The sequence below is a fragment of the Eptatretus burgeri genome, chromosome 3, assembly GCF_056783735.1.
Source record: "Eptatretus burgeri isolate ZD-2024b chromosome 3, Ebu_testis_v1, whole genome shotgun sequence".
NCBI lineage: Eukaryota > Metazoa > Chordata > Myxini > Myxiniformes > Myxinidae > Eptatretus > Eptatretus burgeri.
This window is the reverse complement of record NC_140963.1, coordinates 121,927,626-121,944,241: the sequence shown is the minus strand read 5'-3', so window position 1 is coordinate 121,944,241 and position 16,616 is coordinate 121,927,626. Positions and strand designations below refer to the sequence as shown.

The 16,616-nt window shown below is 46.6% G+C and overlaps 1 protein-coding gene across 1 annotated transcript in view; it reads right to left on the bottom strand.

Moving 5' to 3' along the window:
• LOC147030880 (complement factor H-like) overlaps nt 1–16,616 on the bottom strand; it is a 374,343-nt gene that overhangs the window by 183,005 nt on the left and 174,722 nt on the right. Inside the window, exon 18 of the mRNA XM_085875422.1 lies at nt 14,042–14,159. Within this exon, the coding sequence (XP_085731548.1) occupies nt 14,042–14,159 (118 nt within the window). The remainder of the gene's footprint in view (nt 1–14,041; nt 14,160–16,616) is intronic.

The following is a 16,616-nucleotide window of genomic DNA, read 5'->3' as shown; positions in this document are numbered from 1 at the left end:
GAGGAATGAAAGAGTGAAGATGAGCAGTGATTCGTGATTTTGGTAGTTTTACCAGAAGGGGTTGTTGGCGGACCTTGAGCGCCCTGTGGAAATGTGGTTGGGACAAATCGCAGAGAGAGCAGGGGGGCAAGGCTGGAGAGGAGTCGGTAGAAGACAGAAAGACCACCGACCAACCTGCGGTGATTGAGTGAGAGGCCCAAAGACTCAGCTTCATTGCGGGAGATGCCAATGATCTTAAAATGCCCTGGTTTCGACAGCGTGAAGTCGAGAAAGGTGGGAGGCAGGAGCACCAGCCCAGAGGGGAGAGCAGTACTCCATCAGGCTACGGACAAAAGCTTTGTAAGTGGTCAGGAGCTCAAGAGGGCCGAGGAAGGACTTTGCACGACGGAGGATTCCCAGTCGGCGACTGGCTTTTGAGGCAAGGTTGGAAATGTGACTTTCCCAGGAAAGGTCATGGCAGATAGTGAGACCCAGAAGCTTGAAAGAAAAGACTTCTTCCAGAGGATTGTTGAGAAAGTGGATGGGGGGGTTTTGTAAACGGTCCTTTCGAAGAGACATAGTGAGAGTGTGAGATTTGTCTGGATTGAAAGACATGTTCCACGTGTTGGACCAGTTTGTGATTTTATCCAGATCTGCAGTGAGCGAAGAAGCTGCTGCTTGCTGGTCTGAGGGATGACAGATGGTACGGCAGAGGGTGGAGTCATCGGCAAAGAGAAATAGAGGATTTTCCAGAGAGTCCGAGAGATCATTGATGAAAACCAGAAAAAGAACAGGGCCCAGAACGCTACCTTGAGGAACTCCAGCCTGCACAGGAAGAGGGGATGAAAGAACTCCATTTAGGGCCACACGTTGACTGCGACAGGAGAGGAAGTCTGCGAGCCATGAGTGGAGATGGCCTTGAATACCATGGGAAGAGAGTTTGGTGAGTAGTGCAGGGTGCCAGACTGTGTCAAAAGCACGTGATATGTCCAGGGATACGGCTCGGATTTCCTGTCTGGCATTGAGGACCTCCATCCATTGATGGGAGAGCAGTAGCAGCATATCCAGGGTAGAGTGACCTGGTCTGAAACCAAATTGATGATTGGAAATCAAGCCATTGGAGAAGAGGAAGGATTTCATGTCTGAAGCGATGATGGATTCCATAACCTTGCTGATGATTGGGAGAAGGCTGATTGGTCTGTAGTTACAGGGATCTGTTTTTGCACCTTTTTTATGCAGGGCAGTGATGTTAGCAGATTTCCAAGCAGATGGCAGATGACCTTGGGAAAATGAGAGGGTGAATAGAACAGAGAGAGGGTGAGCAAGAGCAGAAGAGCAGGCTTTGAGGACACGTGGGCTGATGCCGTCTGGACCGGTTGCAGAATCTGACTCGAGGTTTGAAAGCAAGCTCTCCACCTTGTCAGGAGAAAAGGATACAGAGTCCAGGGACAGTTGGGTGCGACTGGGTAAAGTGGGTAGAGATAGTGATGGGTTTGGGACACAAGATTTAGCTGCAAACACCGAGTTTAGACATTCAGCTTTATCACGTGTGGAATCAGCAGTGCGGCCATTTGAGGTAAGGGAGGGGATGGAGGGGGAACATACACCAGAAACGGATTTGATTAAACGCCACCAGGATTTTGAGGAGGGAGAGAGGTTTGAGAGTTCAGACTTGAGATGAGAAAGATGTTGTTTTCTGGCTCTCCTGAGGGTAGATACACACTTGTTCCGAGCTTTGTGGAAAGAACTGAGATTGCCCTCAGTTGGGTTTGCTTTCCATGAGGCAAAGGCAAGTTGTTTCAGGACAACTGCCTCGCCACAAGCTTCAGTAAACCAAGGGCGGGAGGAAGGGTAAGACAGCTGAACACGAGAGGGGATAAATCTGTGCATGAGGGAGAGCAAGTTTCTTTGAAAGAATTCCCAGGATGAGTTGATGTTTGAGAAAGTAGTGATAGGAGACCAGTCTGTAAGTTTGATGGCTGCTCGGAGACCCTGCCAGTCGGCTTGAGTGAAATGCCAGACTCGACGGCGGTGAGGTGGTTCTCTGATAACAGCCAGAGAGATGTCCACTTTAACAAGGACGTGGTCAGAAGAACCAATTGGAGCGAAGGAAGAGCAGCAGATATTGTCAGGGAAATTTGTCAAAATCAGATCCAGAAGAGATGGAGTACCATTGGTTGAGATCCGGGTCGGGAAGTTGACCGATTGAGTCAGTCCCAATGAGTCACAGAAAGCTTTTGCTGATGTCCCATGGCAGGTGAGAGAGGTACCCACACCTAGCCAATTGGCGTGATGACAATTGAAGTCGCCACATAAGAGGAAGAGAGAGTTTGGATGAGAAGATAGAAGATGGTCCATGTTTTCGGAGAGTGAGGTGTAGATGGAGTCATCACTGTTCGGTGGACGGTACAGTACACATATAAACATGAGGTGGGAGTGGAGGGGAAGCCGAAGCCAGAGGTATTCCTGGGGGTGTGGGGGAGTGAGAGCAGTGCAGGGAGAGTGAGGAATAGAGTCTTTGATGAAGAGAGCAACACCTCCACCAGGACGAGGCTCAGGTCTGTCATACCGTAAGAGGGAGTAACCAGGGAGAGATACTTGGGAGTCAGACACGTCTTGGGAGAGGAAAGTTTCTGTTAGGCAGATAATGTCTGGTTTGTCAGTGGCAACCTGCATGGAAAGATCTGAAAGGTTTGAGCGAAGGCCCCGGATATTAGAGGTCCACACTTTTAATGAAGAGGTAGGGGAGGAGGCTTTGGGTGCAGGAGGTGGAGGGGGCAGGGGAGGGTAGGACGAGGGACGAGGGGGGAGGTAAGGAGGGTTGCTGAAGGAGTGTGGGGTATTGCAGAATAGCGAGGGGAGGGGGCCGAATGAGGAGGAGAAAAGGCTCTGTGGTGCTGGGAGAGAGGGGGGACAAGAGACAAGGAAGATGGCAGTTGACGATTTGAGGAGGTGGAGTGAAGAGATGGAGGTGAGAGGGCAGTGGAGGGAGGCAGGTTGGTGGATGAGAGGGGGGCAACTTAGAGAAGGAAGAGTGAGGGGGATGAAAGGTGGGAGAAAGGTGAGGGGGAATTTTTGAAAGAGGTGAGAGGGAGGCTTGGAGGGAGAAGAGTGCGCTGGTTGCTTGGAGAGTGAGAGTGAGGGGTGAGGGGGTGAGTTGGCACTGAAGTTGCAAAAAAAGAATGGTTGATGGAAAGCGAGCATCCATGGCAAACTGTGGTTTTTAAAAATTTTAGGTCAGAGATACGATTTAACACAATTCTTGATGGATGCAATGAAGGCGAATTCAGAGCATGGAGAGAAGAAGCGCTGTAATAGTTGGATTTTTTAGGCAAGGAATGAAGGAGAGGTCGAAATGAGAGCAGTCTGTTAAAATAGCAGAAGAGTAGTGCATTGTGAAACAGTAAAGAGTACCACATGTGTGAGAGAGGAAGATGAAGCATTATAAGATCGTTTTTGTTGTTAATATTAATGTATGAGAGAGTTCAACAGATTAGGTCATGCAAGTGTAAAAAAAAAAGAAATCGAGGAAGACGAGGAGGAAGTTAAGAGGAAGAAGAAGTAGCAGAATCGGGAGAAGGTGAGCTTGTTGTTGTTGTTGTTGTTGGGTTTTTTTTTTTTTTTTTTTTTTTTTTTTTTTTTTTTTTTTTAGATAAGAAAGAGATTAGTTGGGAGAATGGGGGATGTTTGGAAAATGGGGAGGATGAAAATTGAAGGTGATGGGGAGGATAGAAATTGAAGGTAATGGGGAGAAAAAACAAACAAACAAACAAAAAAAACGATTCGAACACCGAGTGGAACCGGTAGGCCTCAAGCCTAGGACTAGGCCTCAAACACCAGGTAAGAACGTCGACATAAATACTCACAAAATAGCACGATTTTTGAAACAAAACCGAACTAGGAACACACATTAACATGTAGGTGAGAAAATTAAACAGTTAAAACGGGACAAATAACAACCGGAACTTAACTTTGAGAACGTCAGCAGGGAGTCCCAAAGGAGACCTCTTGCCGCTCAAAACCGGAACCGGAAGTGTAAAACCGGAACCGGAAGTGTTCGGCTGAGTAAATAGCAATCCGGGCCTTTAAAGCCAGCCACAAACTAGGCATCATCCATCAGGTTAGGTCAGGTATGGGAGCATGGGCTGGAGTAGTGCGTCACTGCGTCAATTTTTCGCTGACACTCCAGGGGCCTCCGTTTGGCCCTCCCCAGGCAGATGTCTGGAACATCCCCATCTCCTTGAGATGCTGATCAACCTGCTGCCACCACGAGGGATGTGGTCGGCCCATTGACCTCGACCTCCTCCAGTCACGAGGCTCCCTCGCTGAAATAATCTGGTGAGCAGGGTCAGCATCAGGAAAGCGAGCCACATGTCCATACAGCTGCAGCTGATGCTCACAGGCTATGCAGGTAACAAATCTCATTTGAGTCTCTCTCAGCAACTGCTCGTTGGACACAATGTCCGAACAGCGATAGCCAAGTATTCTCCGAAGAGAACAGGTACCAAAGGAATTAAGTCTCCATCTCAGATACCTGGTCAGAGTCCAAGTCTCACATCCATAGAGCAAGACTGGAAGCACCAAGGACCTGAAGACTCGGATTTTCGTCCTCTTGCACAAGTAACAGCAGCACCACACCCCATGATCCAGTGAATTCATGACTCCCCAGGCCTGACCCAGACGTCTGTTGAGCTTTGGCTCACAGCCAGAAGAGACATGAACGTTCCTGCCAAGGAAAGTTAATCTCTCCGTGACCTCAACATCCTCACCACAAACAGGTACAGACAAGACAGCAGCACCCAATATGTCATTGAAAGCCTAGATCTTAGTTTTGACCCAAGAAACCTGAAATCCCAGCAGCTCTGACACCACATTCTGCACCTCAAGAGCCCCCAAAAGGATATCCAGTCTCCGCAAAGATGACTGCATCACCTGCGAAATCAAGGTCAGAGATCTTGACATTCCCAAACGATGCACTGCAGCTTGATCTCTCCGATGACCTTCTCAGAATCCAGTCCATGCAAGCGCTGAAAAGTGTGGGAGCCAGTACACACCCCCGACGAACTCCAATAACAACTGGAAATTAGTCAGAGATGGTACCACCACATCTCACAGCACTCTCAGTATGAGTATAGTTCAGATATCAGATTGATCAGTTTTGCTGGCACCCTATGAAGACCAAGAATCCTCCAGAGGGCATCCCGATTCATTGAATCGAACACTTTGCAAATATCAATGTAGGCTGCAAGCAGCCCCTGCCATAACTCATGTGTCTGTTCGGTGAAGACCCAAAGAGCAAGGATATGGTCAATCGTTGACCTCTTTTGAGTACAGCCCAACTGCTCTGGATGCTGTTGCTCAAGCAAATGGTGGCGAACCCAACCCCGAGGAGTTTTGAATGGATGCCACAGATCCCAGGAGCTTTACAAAATTAAAGAATCTCCTTTGGTATGCTGATCCAACTTGTGGAAATTCAGTTATTTTCCACCACAATTTTGGCGCCCGAACAAGAACCACAAACCCCGGCAGGACTAGAAACAGCGTCATCTGGCATAACAGCAAGCAAGTGGCCATTTACGAAGATGTTTGCTCTGACTTCAGATCAGATGCTGCATCTCAATGCCAAATGGGTAAAATGGTACTCCATTGATAGGAGAGGTATACAAAGGAGAACCTCTAGTGACAGCCGGAAGAAAATTAGGAGGTTGGAGACCATTTAAGATTACAGGGTTCACCCTGGGCATTCGTGTTTTTATAGAGGTCAGGGGTCTCGAACGGAGAGTTTAAGTCTCTGCCGTGCTAAGAGGGGGTTAATGTCCCTGCTCGCTAAAAAGTTCAAGTCCCCAAGTGGGAGAACGAATAAGTGTCATGAATATTTGTTGAGTTACCTCTTTGGATTTCTGTTTGTTCATTGTGCTCACAAGAAGTTTGCTTGCTGTGAAAGAGTTACATTGTTATTGTGCGGAGGTGTTACGGATTCGTAAATCCTATAGTTTTGTATTAAGGAGTTATGGATTTGTGTTATGGATAAATAGAACTTACGGATCCTCTTTGGACAGATTTGTGAATCCTCGGAGGTCCGTCAAAAAAGTAACGGGCCTGAGCCTGCTGTGTGCTCCACTTACACAACTTGAATGAACTTACACAACAACAACAAAAAAATGAAATCACAGTTTGTCCTCTTCAAAATAGTTTCCCTGCAGTCTCACACACTTGTCCATCCTCTTCTTCCACGCTTCGTTGCACCCCCGGAAGGCTTCTTCTGAAATCCTCTGGAGCTCCGTCATCATGGCTCTTTTGATGGCATCCACATCAGGAAATTGGGTCCCCTCAATCACCCCCTTGAGCTTGGGGAATAGGAAAAAATCACAAGGGGCCAAGTCTGGTAAATATGGATGTTGCTCCATGGTTGGCACGTTCCTCTCCGCCAGAAACTGTCGGATGCTCAGGGCACTGTGAGCACGGGCGTTGTCATGGTGGAGCACCCAGGCGTTGTTCTCCCACAGATCCCTCCTCTTGTTCCGGACTGATCTCATGAGGCGCTGGAGGATCTCCTTGTACACGTATTGATTCACTGTTTGACCCTGTGGTAGAAACTCGAAGTGGACGATGCCCTTGATGTCAAAAAACGCGATGAGCATCACGTTGACGTTCGACTTCGACATCCTTGCTTTCTTTCGTCTTGGTGATGCCGGACTTTTCCCCTGACGACTCTGCCATTTGGTCTCAGAATTGTATTCAAATATCCACGATTCATCGCCAGTAATGACTCTCCCAAGCAAGTCTGGATCGTCCTCGAGGCACTCGATAATGTAATGGCAGACAGTGACTCTTTGCTGTTTCTGGTCCTCGGACAACAGCTTGGGGACCATCTTTGCGCACACCTTGCGCATTTCGAGATTTTCAGTGATGATGCTCCAGACAGTGTCCTTGTTGACAGAAAGTTCCTCAGCAATCATCCGCACTGTGAGTCGATGATCTGCGCACACCTTCTGCTTCACACACTCGATGTTGTCTGCCGTTCTGCTCGTTGAAGGTCTTCCAGACCGTGGATCTTCTTCAACATCCTTCCATCCCTCTTTGAACCTCTTGTGCCATTCAAATGCACATGTACGTAACATCATTTCTCCCCCGTAAACCTGCTGCAGCATTGCGAAGGATTCGGAAGGTGTTTTGCCAAGCTTGGCAAGAAACTTCAGATTGGCTCTCTGCTCACGACTCATAGTGTGACGACTCAGACTAGATAACGTGTAAAGCACGACCTGTAAAAAAATCACACAATGAGCGCAGTCAACCTTCACCAATCACATATATTGCTGGAATGTTGCGAAAGACTGTGACGCAACCCGTTCATTCAAGTTATGTAAGTGGAGCACACAGCAGGCTCAGTCCCGTTACTTTTTCGATCGACTTTGTATGGTAGTGATGGGGATACTCTTATGGTCAATAGGACCAACAAGTGATACTCGTGATGATGTTTGCATGTACCGGGTTTGTCACATGCATAAACATGGGGAACAGTTGGTAACTAATGGAAGTTGTGTGCGGTAACTTAGTTAATTACTTTCAGACTCAGTACATAAAAAAAGAAAAAAAGAACTCATTGAGAACACTGCAGGCACAAGATTTGTGTGTTCATTGTGTCTTTTTCTCCATTACAATTTATAATGGTATTCGAACCATCATGTTTCTTTTGGTGATAATTAATATCAAGTTTTGTTTTGGAATTACAAATTGAGAAACCTTTATCATAAGTCTCGTAGTGTCCGCACTTTTGGAACAGCAGTATGATTTCAAACCAATAACTTGGGACACATGTGAATGATCGGTTATATTGTTGCGGAAATGGCCCATAGTGTGTTATTAAATATAGGATTAGCCCAGATCCCCCCTTAAATGCATGTTTAGCCAGGTTGTTCGGTAATTGGACGTTAGATGTATGTCGGGAGGTGTAACAGGCTGTCCAGTGTTCGTACAGTGGTGGTGTACCGGGAGGCGCCTTGCTTCGTTTTCCTTCCACTCTCCGAACTAGCCCCGCCCAGCGCTCTGAGAGTGTCGGTCGGTGAGACGTGTCGGCAGCCGATTGGTGGAGGGCAACTGCAATCTCGAGCGATGGACGAGCGATGGATGCCCTCTGGAGGAGTGCCGAGACTGCTGGTGTCGAGTCTGCTTTCTGCTGGATGAGAGGCTGCTAGAGTCGAGTCGGGGATCGGCATTCGTGAGAAGAGCGAGCCCCAGGAAGGCAGCAGGAACTGCATGAGGGGAGTCAGTGATCGACTTTTATGAGGAGGTCATCGACAGGTTCATCCGGAGTCCAGTGACGGAGCCTCTGACTGTCCCTACTCACTGCGCGGCTCGATACGTCTTGTAATCCCATCGATCCGTCTGCGGAGCCCAACACCCCAATTTGGCCTCGTCTAGTGAGCAGTCCAGGCCTGGATTTGTATGCTGGCCCTTGTGAAAAGCCAGCTGGAGCACACCGTGGATCTTCCGCTCTTGTGCCGTCGACCTTACGGGGGCTGAACACGCTGAGGCTGGTACCTGAGCGGTGCGACAAAAGGACGACGCCGCCATCTTGCCACGCAGCGTGTACGAGCTTGGGCGCTCGAATCCATTGACATCAGCTTGTCACGAGCCGCATTCGTGCCTTTGACAATTCCCCTCGTCCATGAGGCATCACCAAGTACTCTGTGTCTTGTCTGCATGTTGTCTTAAGTTTATCTCGCTTGGGTTCCTTTCGAAACCCGTAATCCGTAGCTCCCTAGTTAAGAGCGGATTATAGATTAATTATAATGTTTGTGAATGTTTTGCTTGTGTCATGTTCCTCGATGTGTCCTCAATAAATCTGGCTGATTCATATGAAAGTTTCCACATTGAGTTCATCCGTGCCATGCTGAGGAACAATTCGCTCGATTTGCATTTAAAACCAAAATAGTTACAGACTGGCAGACTTCGCTCGGTCTCTGACAAACCCAGTCTGTAACCGGGGTCTATTTCCCTGACTGGCAAGGCACAGGTGTATTTTGGTATCGTGATCTGAGGCGCGTAACCCGAGACCTGTGCCGAGCCAGACGGCGTTAAAACCCCCGGAGACGGCGGTAATGTTAAGGCCTAAGTCACATTTGCCACGGCGGCCGTGGGGTCTCCAAAATCTACGGCCACTAGCAATTATACGGTGGCCGCAGTATTTCCACGGTCACACAATGTAGCAGTCACATATGTTTTTATTTTTCAGGGAGCCGCAAGGCGTATTTAGAAATTGTGGAGACTGAAAACGTGGGGTTGCCGTACAGTGTTTGATTTGATGTCGCACGGTGACCTTAAGGGGGCCCTGCGGTGGCCATAGAATTTTCAAGGCATATTCAAGCTAGCCTCAAGGTGCCCGCAAGGCGACCGCAGGGGGGCCCTAAGGCGAACATGCAGCCAGACGGACGGTAACGAGTGGGTTCATTTTTTTTTTTTTATTATTACCAGTTTTTTTTTCGGCTTGTCGAATTGCTACGGCGAACGTAGAAATGAAAAAAGTTATAACTCCGCATTATAATTCCACGGCGACCCCTACAGCTTGTAAAAGATAGCCAAACGGCGTAGGGCCACCCTGAGGCCACCGCAGAAACTCTGCGGCCGAATGTTTTTGAGTGTACATACAACTGGGATGTCTATATATTTTAGAATGTCGTTTCAGTGTGAAAAAAGGAAAGGAAAGGGTAAAATTTTGATATAAAATGTTATGTACGTTAGATGCTTAACCTTGATTTTGCTTGTTTCAGAGTGTTGAGAGCAGTTGAACTATGCAGTATACGATTTCGTCTAATGAAGCTTTGCAAGAACTTCCACCAAAACATTGGACGATGGGGAGAACCCAGATTTGGGTAATTGGGCAATCAACACATGATCATAACACTACCCCCTTCCTGAGGAGATAAGATGAGCATGTTTGAAAAAAAAACCCACTGAAGAGAAGGTTGGACAAGTCAAACCACAGCAAGACAAAGACTTAACCTCGCCGTTGCAAGTTGCCTGCCTGGAGGAATGTTCCCAACCACACTCGCAAATTGCTGCTCTGCAGCTACATCGTCAACTTGCCATGGTCGCACAATGCATAACGAAGGCCCTGAAGGTCCATGCGGCGAGTTATCTGCAACATGTGCTCAATTGGTGGGGGTGGGGCTCGTGCAGCCATCGCGGCTGCCTCCAACATGCACAACTCATTTGGTGAATCAAACCTGATTGCATGAACTGCTGCTTCGAGGCCCCAAATCCTGCTGGTCTGAATCTCTGGGTCACATCTCAACCCTGCCAAGATATACCTTTTCTGCAACTCAAGGAGTGCCGAGACTGTGTTTCCCGTTGGGGGCTGCTCCATCTCCACCCTGACCCGCTTATCTTCTGACCTCGGATAGCACTTATTTTCGATTTGTGGCACCTTCTGATGAACAGGCCATGAATTAAATGGAAACACACTCACTAACCTGCCTGGGACACTCTTGAAATGGTTGTCATCCAGCATTCTTCTCCTATGAGCGCTCGCTGCCATTATTGATTGAACTTGTGCGACGGATATCTTTTCTCCTCGAGGATTGGGGTATGGTGATCATGTGTAATATAATTATTCAAATTTTTCCTGATAGGGGAAAAAAATGGAGGGGGGGGGGATGTGAAAGAAAAATAATTATATTCATGTAGTTCTCAATTATAATTGTTGCTGGTACTTTATAAATTTAATTTTTGTGCTTTCGTCGAATTGGCTGTCAGTAATGTTTCCCTTTTCACAATAGTCTTTTAACCTACATATTGATAAAAATAATATGTTACTATGAAGAAAGGTCTTGTTCGCTGCATGGAAAGAGGGTGACCTGGTTGATAACACTGCAACTTTTGCCATGATTGTGTCATTCTATCCCTCCACCCAAAGTGGACACGTATTGCAGTTTTGAGTTATTTTGCCTAATGGTTATCAGCTAATCCTGTGGTTGAATTTCCAAATGTGTCACCCTCCCATTCTTTGGAATGTCAAATTGTATCGAAGAGGAATTGCTTCGGGCTTCTGTTGCAGTGAAGTCCATTCGAATGTTTCAGTGAATCATTCAATGTTCTTCCTCCATATACACGAAATTAAGGATTCTCATTTGGTATGCTGATCCAACTTGTGGAAATTGAATTCCATTCCACCAAACCTCCTTTTTCACCCTGAGTACATGTACAGTTTTATATCATTCAGCCTGGCCCTGCGACTCTGTTCAATGGTATCCAGTGTCACTTGAGAGACATCAACCAATGGTGAGTTCCAAGACATGCACCGCAACATCAAGGATTGTGGTCTTGAAGGCACTCCACAGCTCTTCAGGATTTCCCAAAAACACCCATACTCCCCAAATCCCCACTCAGCCTATTTGCAAACTCCTCAGCTACCTTCTCAATCTTGAGTTTGCCAACATCTAACCTTGGCTGGGATGGTACCATTCTCCGGGATGTAAGCTGCAACTTCAAAGTTGCTACAACAAGCCTGTAGTTATTGTTGAGGAACTGATCAGTCCAGTAGACCCTGCAGTTCTGTATCATCCTCCAGCAACCATCAATGAGGACATGGTCAATCTCCTTTGCCACACCTCCAGCATTGGAAAACCACCTCCAGCGATGAGCTTGTGGGCGCTGAAACCATGAACCAGCCACCCTAATTCCATGACTTCTTTCAAAGTCATGACTATTCTGGTTCACAGTTCCAGAACCATGGGGACCAACATGTCTCATAACCATCCCTATCAGTTGCAGTCGATGCATTGAAATCCCGCAAGGCAAGTAGAGTATCTCACCTGGGGCACTGATCAACCACAGACTCGAGCATGGCAAGGAATGCGTCCTTCACGGTGAGATCACTCGCCTTAGTCGGAGCATATACAGAGACCAGGGAAATTATACCCAAGTAGTGACAAATCCTGTCTCCTAAAATGCTTGTTGACCGGTGTTACCTCAATTTTCATTGGAGTCAGCTTATTGGACACAGCGACAGAAACTCCTTGGGCATGGTAACCATAAGAGCAACCAGACTAATAGTAGGTGTAACCACCAGCCATTATCTCACCACTCTCCGGTCTCCAAACCTCAGAGAGTGCTGCAATACCTATGTTCAAACACATGACAGGTGATCAACCTCTCTTGGAGATAGGACATTCCAAGTGCCCACTAAAAGGACACCTCAGCTTAATCCAAGGAGACTGCCATCTGGTGGATGATACTTCAGCACCACTCTGCCAAACACCACCACAAATCTGACCCTGGAGGTTTACCCCATGGTTTCCCTCCTGTCATAAAGGAATGGGGGCCCTGAAGGCTTTGCCCGGCATCCAGTGAACTGCCCTGTGGAGGGCAGCAGCACAGGAGGTACTCCCATGGAGTGGGTTATGACATTTCTTTGCATTTATTGGTTTTGCAGAATGAAGTGTTTTACGGTGGCCGGAGTGCAGATCCTACTACCAACCTCCTAAAAAAAAAAAAAGTAACCCAACTGCAGGAGGATGTCCGCAGACACAGATGGGCACTAAAAATGGATGGCCGTTGGCTCACAAGGAGCTCCTCCGCCCTTTGACAGGTTTTGTTTTTAATCCTGCTGGGTGTCCATATCCAAACACCCTCCTCACCAGAAAACCTGGTGGGGGAGACAGTTTATTCACTGACACCCTGGCAATGAAACAGGTTAGTAGAGGTTTACATGGTACCTGTAGCAAGTCACAGATCAAATCTGACTTGACCAGACAATCGATCTTCTGTCGATCCAAGGCTTTCCTTGTAGAATTAGAGCTACTCTCGATGTACAACACATTTGTAGCTCAATGGAGTACTGCTCTCCATGATGAGCTGGCAGCCCAGCATCAAATTTGTTTCTCTTGCATTACGTGGAATCTGAAGATCAAAATTATTGGAATCTCCCATGACAAGGTCGAAGCACAGGGTCTGTTGCTCTCACATCGCAAGCACATTGATAGCTAGTACTTCATTCTCTCCTGTCTATTTTCCGATATTTCACCCTCTGCTTTCTCAGTCCTCCAACCCTCCCTCATCTCCTCCAAGATGCAGGCATTCTTGCTATAACCCTCTCCTGACTTTGCTTTCAAAATCAATGATGTCTGTACACCTCAACTCTTTTTTTCCTCACTCTCACTTCTATGAAACCACAATTCAGAAGCTGTTCTCTCTCACTCTTCTCTCCATGCTTCCTGCAGCCAGTGCACTACCTCCGCTTTGTCATCCCTAAATTCTGACCCATTATCATGATTACCTCTGTTAACCTTCTTGCTAGTTTCTTCCTATTTTCCGTTACTTCTTGCTAGTTTCAGTATTTCCTCCCATCCCTCTCCTCTTTGCCTATCCATTCATCCCCTTGATGCTTGCCCCCCCCAGTCAGTTCTACATTGCTCTTCCACGAGCCTAGCTCCAACAAAGAAAAAAAAGACAAGATATTGCAATATCAGGATTGAGTGTTAGGGGAGGGGGTGGGGGATGGAGACTGTACTTTTTTACTTATAGTCTCTGAATTTCTTGTGATGTATGAAATTAGAAGTCTCATGACCAAGCACATTCTCATTTGATAAATCTTCTTTCAGATGCAACACAGGGCTGTGGGGTAGCATCATTGGCTGAGGGTGCATCTGTACCACAACGCAATCCTCTCTGTAGGTTAAAGCAGGAATTTGGAATTTGCTCAGGATGCCAGCAATAGTTCGCCGACTCATTGTGAAGGATAATGTGGGATCTTTCACATCCACTGAATGTCAGCAGAGGGGATGCCCAGTTTAACATCCATCAGAGGGACGACACACACACACACACACACACACACACACACACACACACACACACACACACACACACACACACACACACTGATGAATCACCCTGCCTGAAAAACACCAGGATGAAAGTTTATAGCTCAGTCGGGATTCAAACCGAAGCGAGACAGCTTTGAGGCAAGTGTGCATACCTCTCGGCAATCCTGCCGCTCATTTTATAAATGATTAAACATGGTGAGTTAAGAGAGAGGAAACACCAATGGGGTGGAACTGACCTGAGCCGTGTACCATATGAAAAATGGTCAGGAGGACATTTTATAGAAATCTCAATGGAAAAATATCCTGTTGTCCAGCTCTCAATAACCCCATCGTTGATCAACCACGATTTGCAATCTGAAAAAAAAAACACAGAAATACACAAAAACAAAGGTTGAATAAAAGTTGTTTTTTCAAACAATCAACAACCAAAAGTAACTACAATGGTTGTTAAGAAAGGAACCTTGATCGTTTTAACATATCCACATACAAATATATGTTTGTATTTGGAAGAGAGAAAAGAAAATGAAGCTTTCCGTGTTGCTTATCGTTCCTTAAAGTTATGATCCGAATGAATGACAAAATCGACTTGATGAACAGACGACCTCATAAGAACGATAGTCCATTTCACAGTAAATTACCTGTGGGAGGTTATTTTAAAACAAAATTACAATTTATCCAGGTGGTTGTATTGCATGAAAAGTAGTCATGTACATTGTCCATTTAAAATAGACGATGTGGTTTGTTTATTTCCCCAAATCTTAGAATTGCAAGTTTATAGCAAGTATGTAAATTGTTTTACTTCGGTTTCTTTGCAAACCCTTTGCATGAGGAATCTTTCAGGAGTTGTATTTTGAGGTATTCACTGTGATTACTCGACCTGAATTCTCTTACAAGAATAAAATTATCAGAACAATAACAGCTAAATTGTTTCTGATATTTGGAAATGGTACATTATTACACTGAATGGTGGAGTGAGGGCCATGCAATGCATGCAACTGCAACAAGTGCCCCCACACGACCGATCGTGGTCCATAATCTTTTGAGGTGGGGCCCTCAAGGGTGGTGGTAGGGGTGAGGCTGAGGAGAAGGGGATCTCAACTTGCCCACAATACATCAACTTGTGAGTGGTGATGAACAATGCAAAATGAATGCTCCATCTCAAGGAGAAAATTCAGTCATGTGATGATTTAAGAAAAAACTTCACTGATATTTAACTCGACAAGAATATTACAAATTGATAGGGTGACGATCGTGGAGAAAGCAGGTCAAGTGGAATCATAACTCCGTTTAATATATAGAAAAACAACAAGAATCAATACGAGATAACTGTGATCGCCTGCGACATATCCTTGACCCACGATACAATGTTGACCACATTTTTTTTGGACCACCATATGACTAAGACTTTCAACATTTTGGTAATTTTTATTATTCACAGTTGACGCTCGTAAAAGAGCAAGAATTAGTACACTGAACGGATCAGGACGCAACAGGTCAAAAGGAACAGTTGAGAAAGGGGGGAAAAAACCCAACATCAGAGTTGAAGGCCAAGATGGAGGTAGACTTAAACAAACAATGGGTGGGGGAGGAATGAGGAGCAGGGGAGGATGAGTTGGTGGTGAGGCCTAAGTCACATTTGCTCTATGACGAGGATACGGCGGCCGTACGCCCTCTGAATTGACAGAAACGTGCAGCGGCCGCAGAGTTTCTGCGGTGGCCTCAGGGTGGCCCTACGCCGTTAGGCTATCTTTTACAGGCCGTAGGGGTCGCCGTGGAATTATAACGCGGAGTTATAACTTTTTTCATTTCTCCGTTCGCCGTAGCAATTCGACAAGCCGAAAAAAAAACTGGTAAAAAAAATTAAAAATAATAAATGAACCCACTCGTTACCGTCCGTCTGGCTGCACGTTTGCCTTTGGGCCCCCTGCGGTCACCTTGCAGGCACCTTGAGGCTACCTTGTGTCTGCCTTGAAAATTCTATGGCCGCCGCAGGGCCCCCTTAAGGTCACCGCGCGACATCAAATCAAAGACCGTTCGGCAACCCCACGTTTTCAGTCTCCACAATTTATAAATACCCCGTGCTGCTCCCCGAAAAATAAAAACACATGTGACTGCTACATTGTGTGACCGTGGAAATTACTGTGGCCGCCGTATAATTGCTAGTGGCCGTAGATTTTGGAGATCCCACGGCCGCCGTGGCAAATGTGACTTAGGCCTGAACAGCAGTCTTGAAGACCTGGAGGGTTGATTGAGATTCAAAAGAATGTGGAAGGTGGTTCCACAGGCGGGAGAAAAGAGGAATGAATGAGTGGAGGTGAGCAGTGATCCTCGATATAGATAGCTTAACCAGAAGGGGGTTGATGGTTAACCGTGTGTGCACTGCAGAAACCTGGGGTGGGGATAAAGCATGGAAAGAAAAGAAAGTGCAAGACCAAAAAAGAGGTGGTGGAAGACAGAGAGACCCCATACGTGTCTGTAATGGTGAAGGGATGGCCCAGAGACTCAGCTTCATCGCAGGAGATTCCAATAATTTTGAAGGCCCTGTTTTCCACAGCATCAAGCTGAGCAATATGTGAGGCAGAAGAGCCATCTCAGGGGGAAAAGCAGTACTCCATAAAGCTGCAGATCAAGGCCTTGTTGGTGGATAGGAATTGAAGTGTGCCAAGGAAAAACATCATGTGATGGAGGATGCCCAGTCGGTGGCTGGCTTTGGAGGCCAACTTTGAAATGTGGTTTGCTCAAGAAATATCATGACTGATAGTGAGACCCATGAGCTTGAATAAATGAACTTCCTCAAGAGGATTGTTCAGA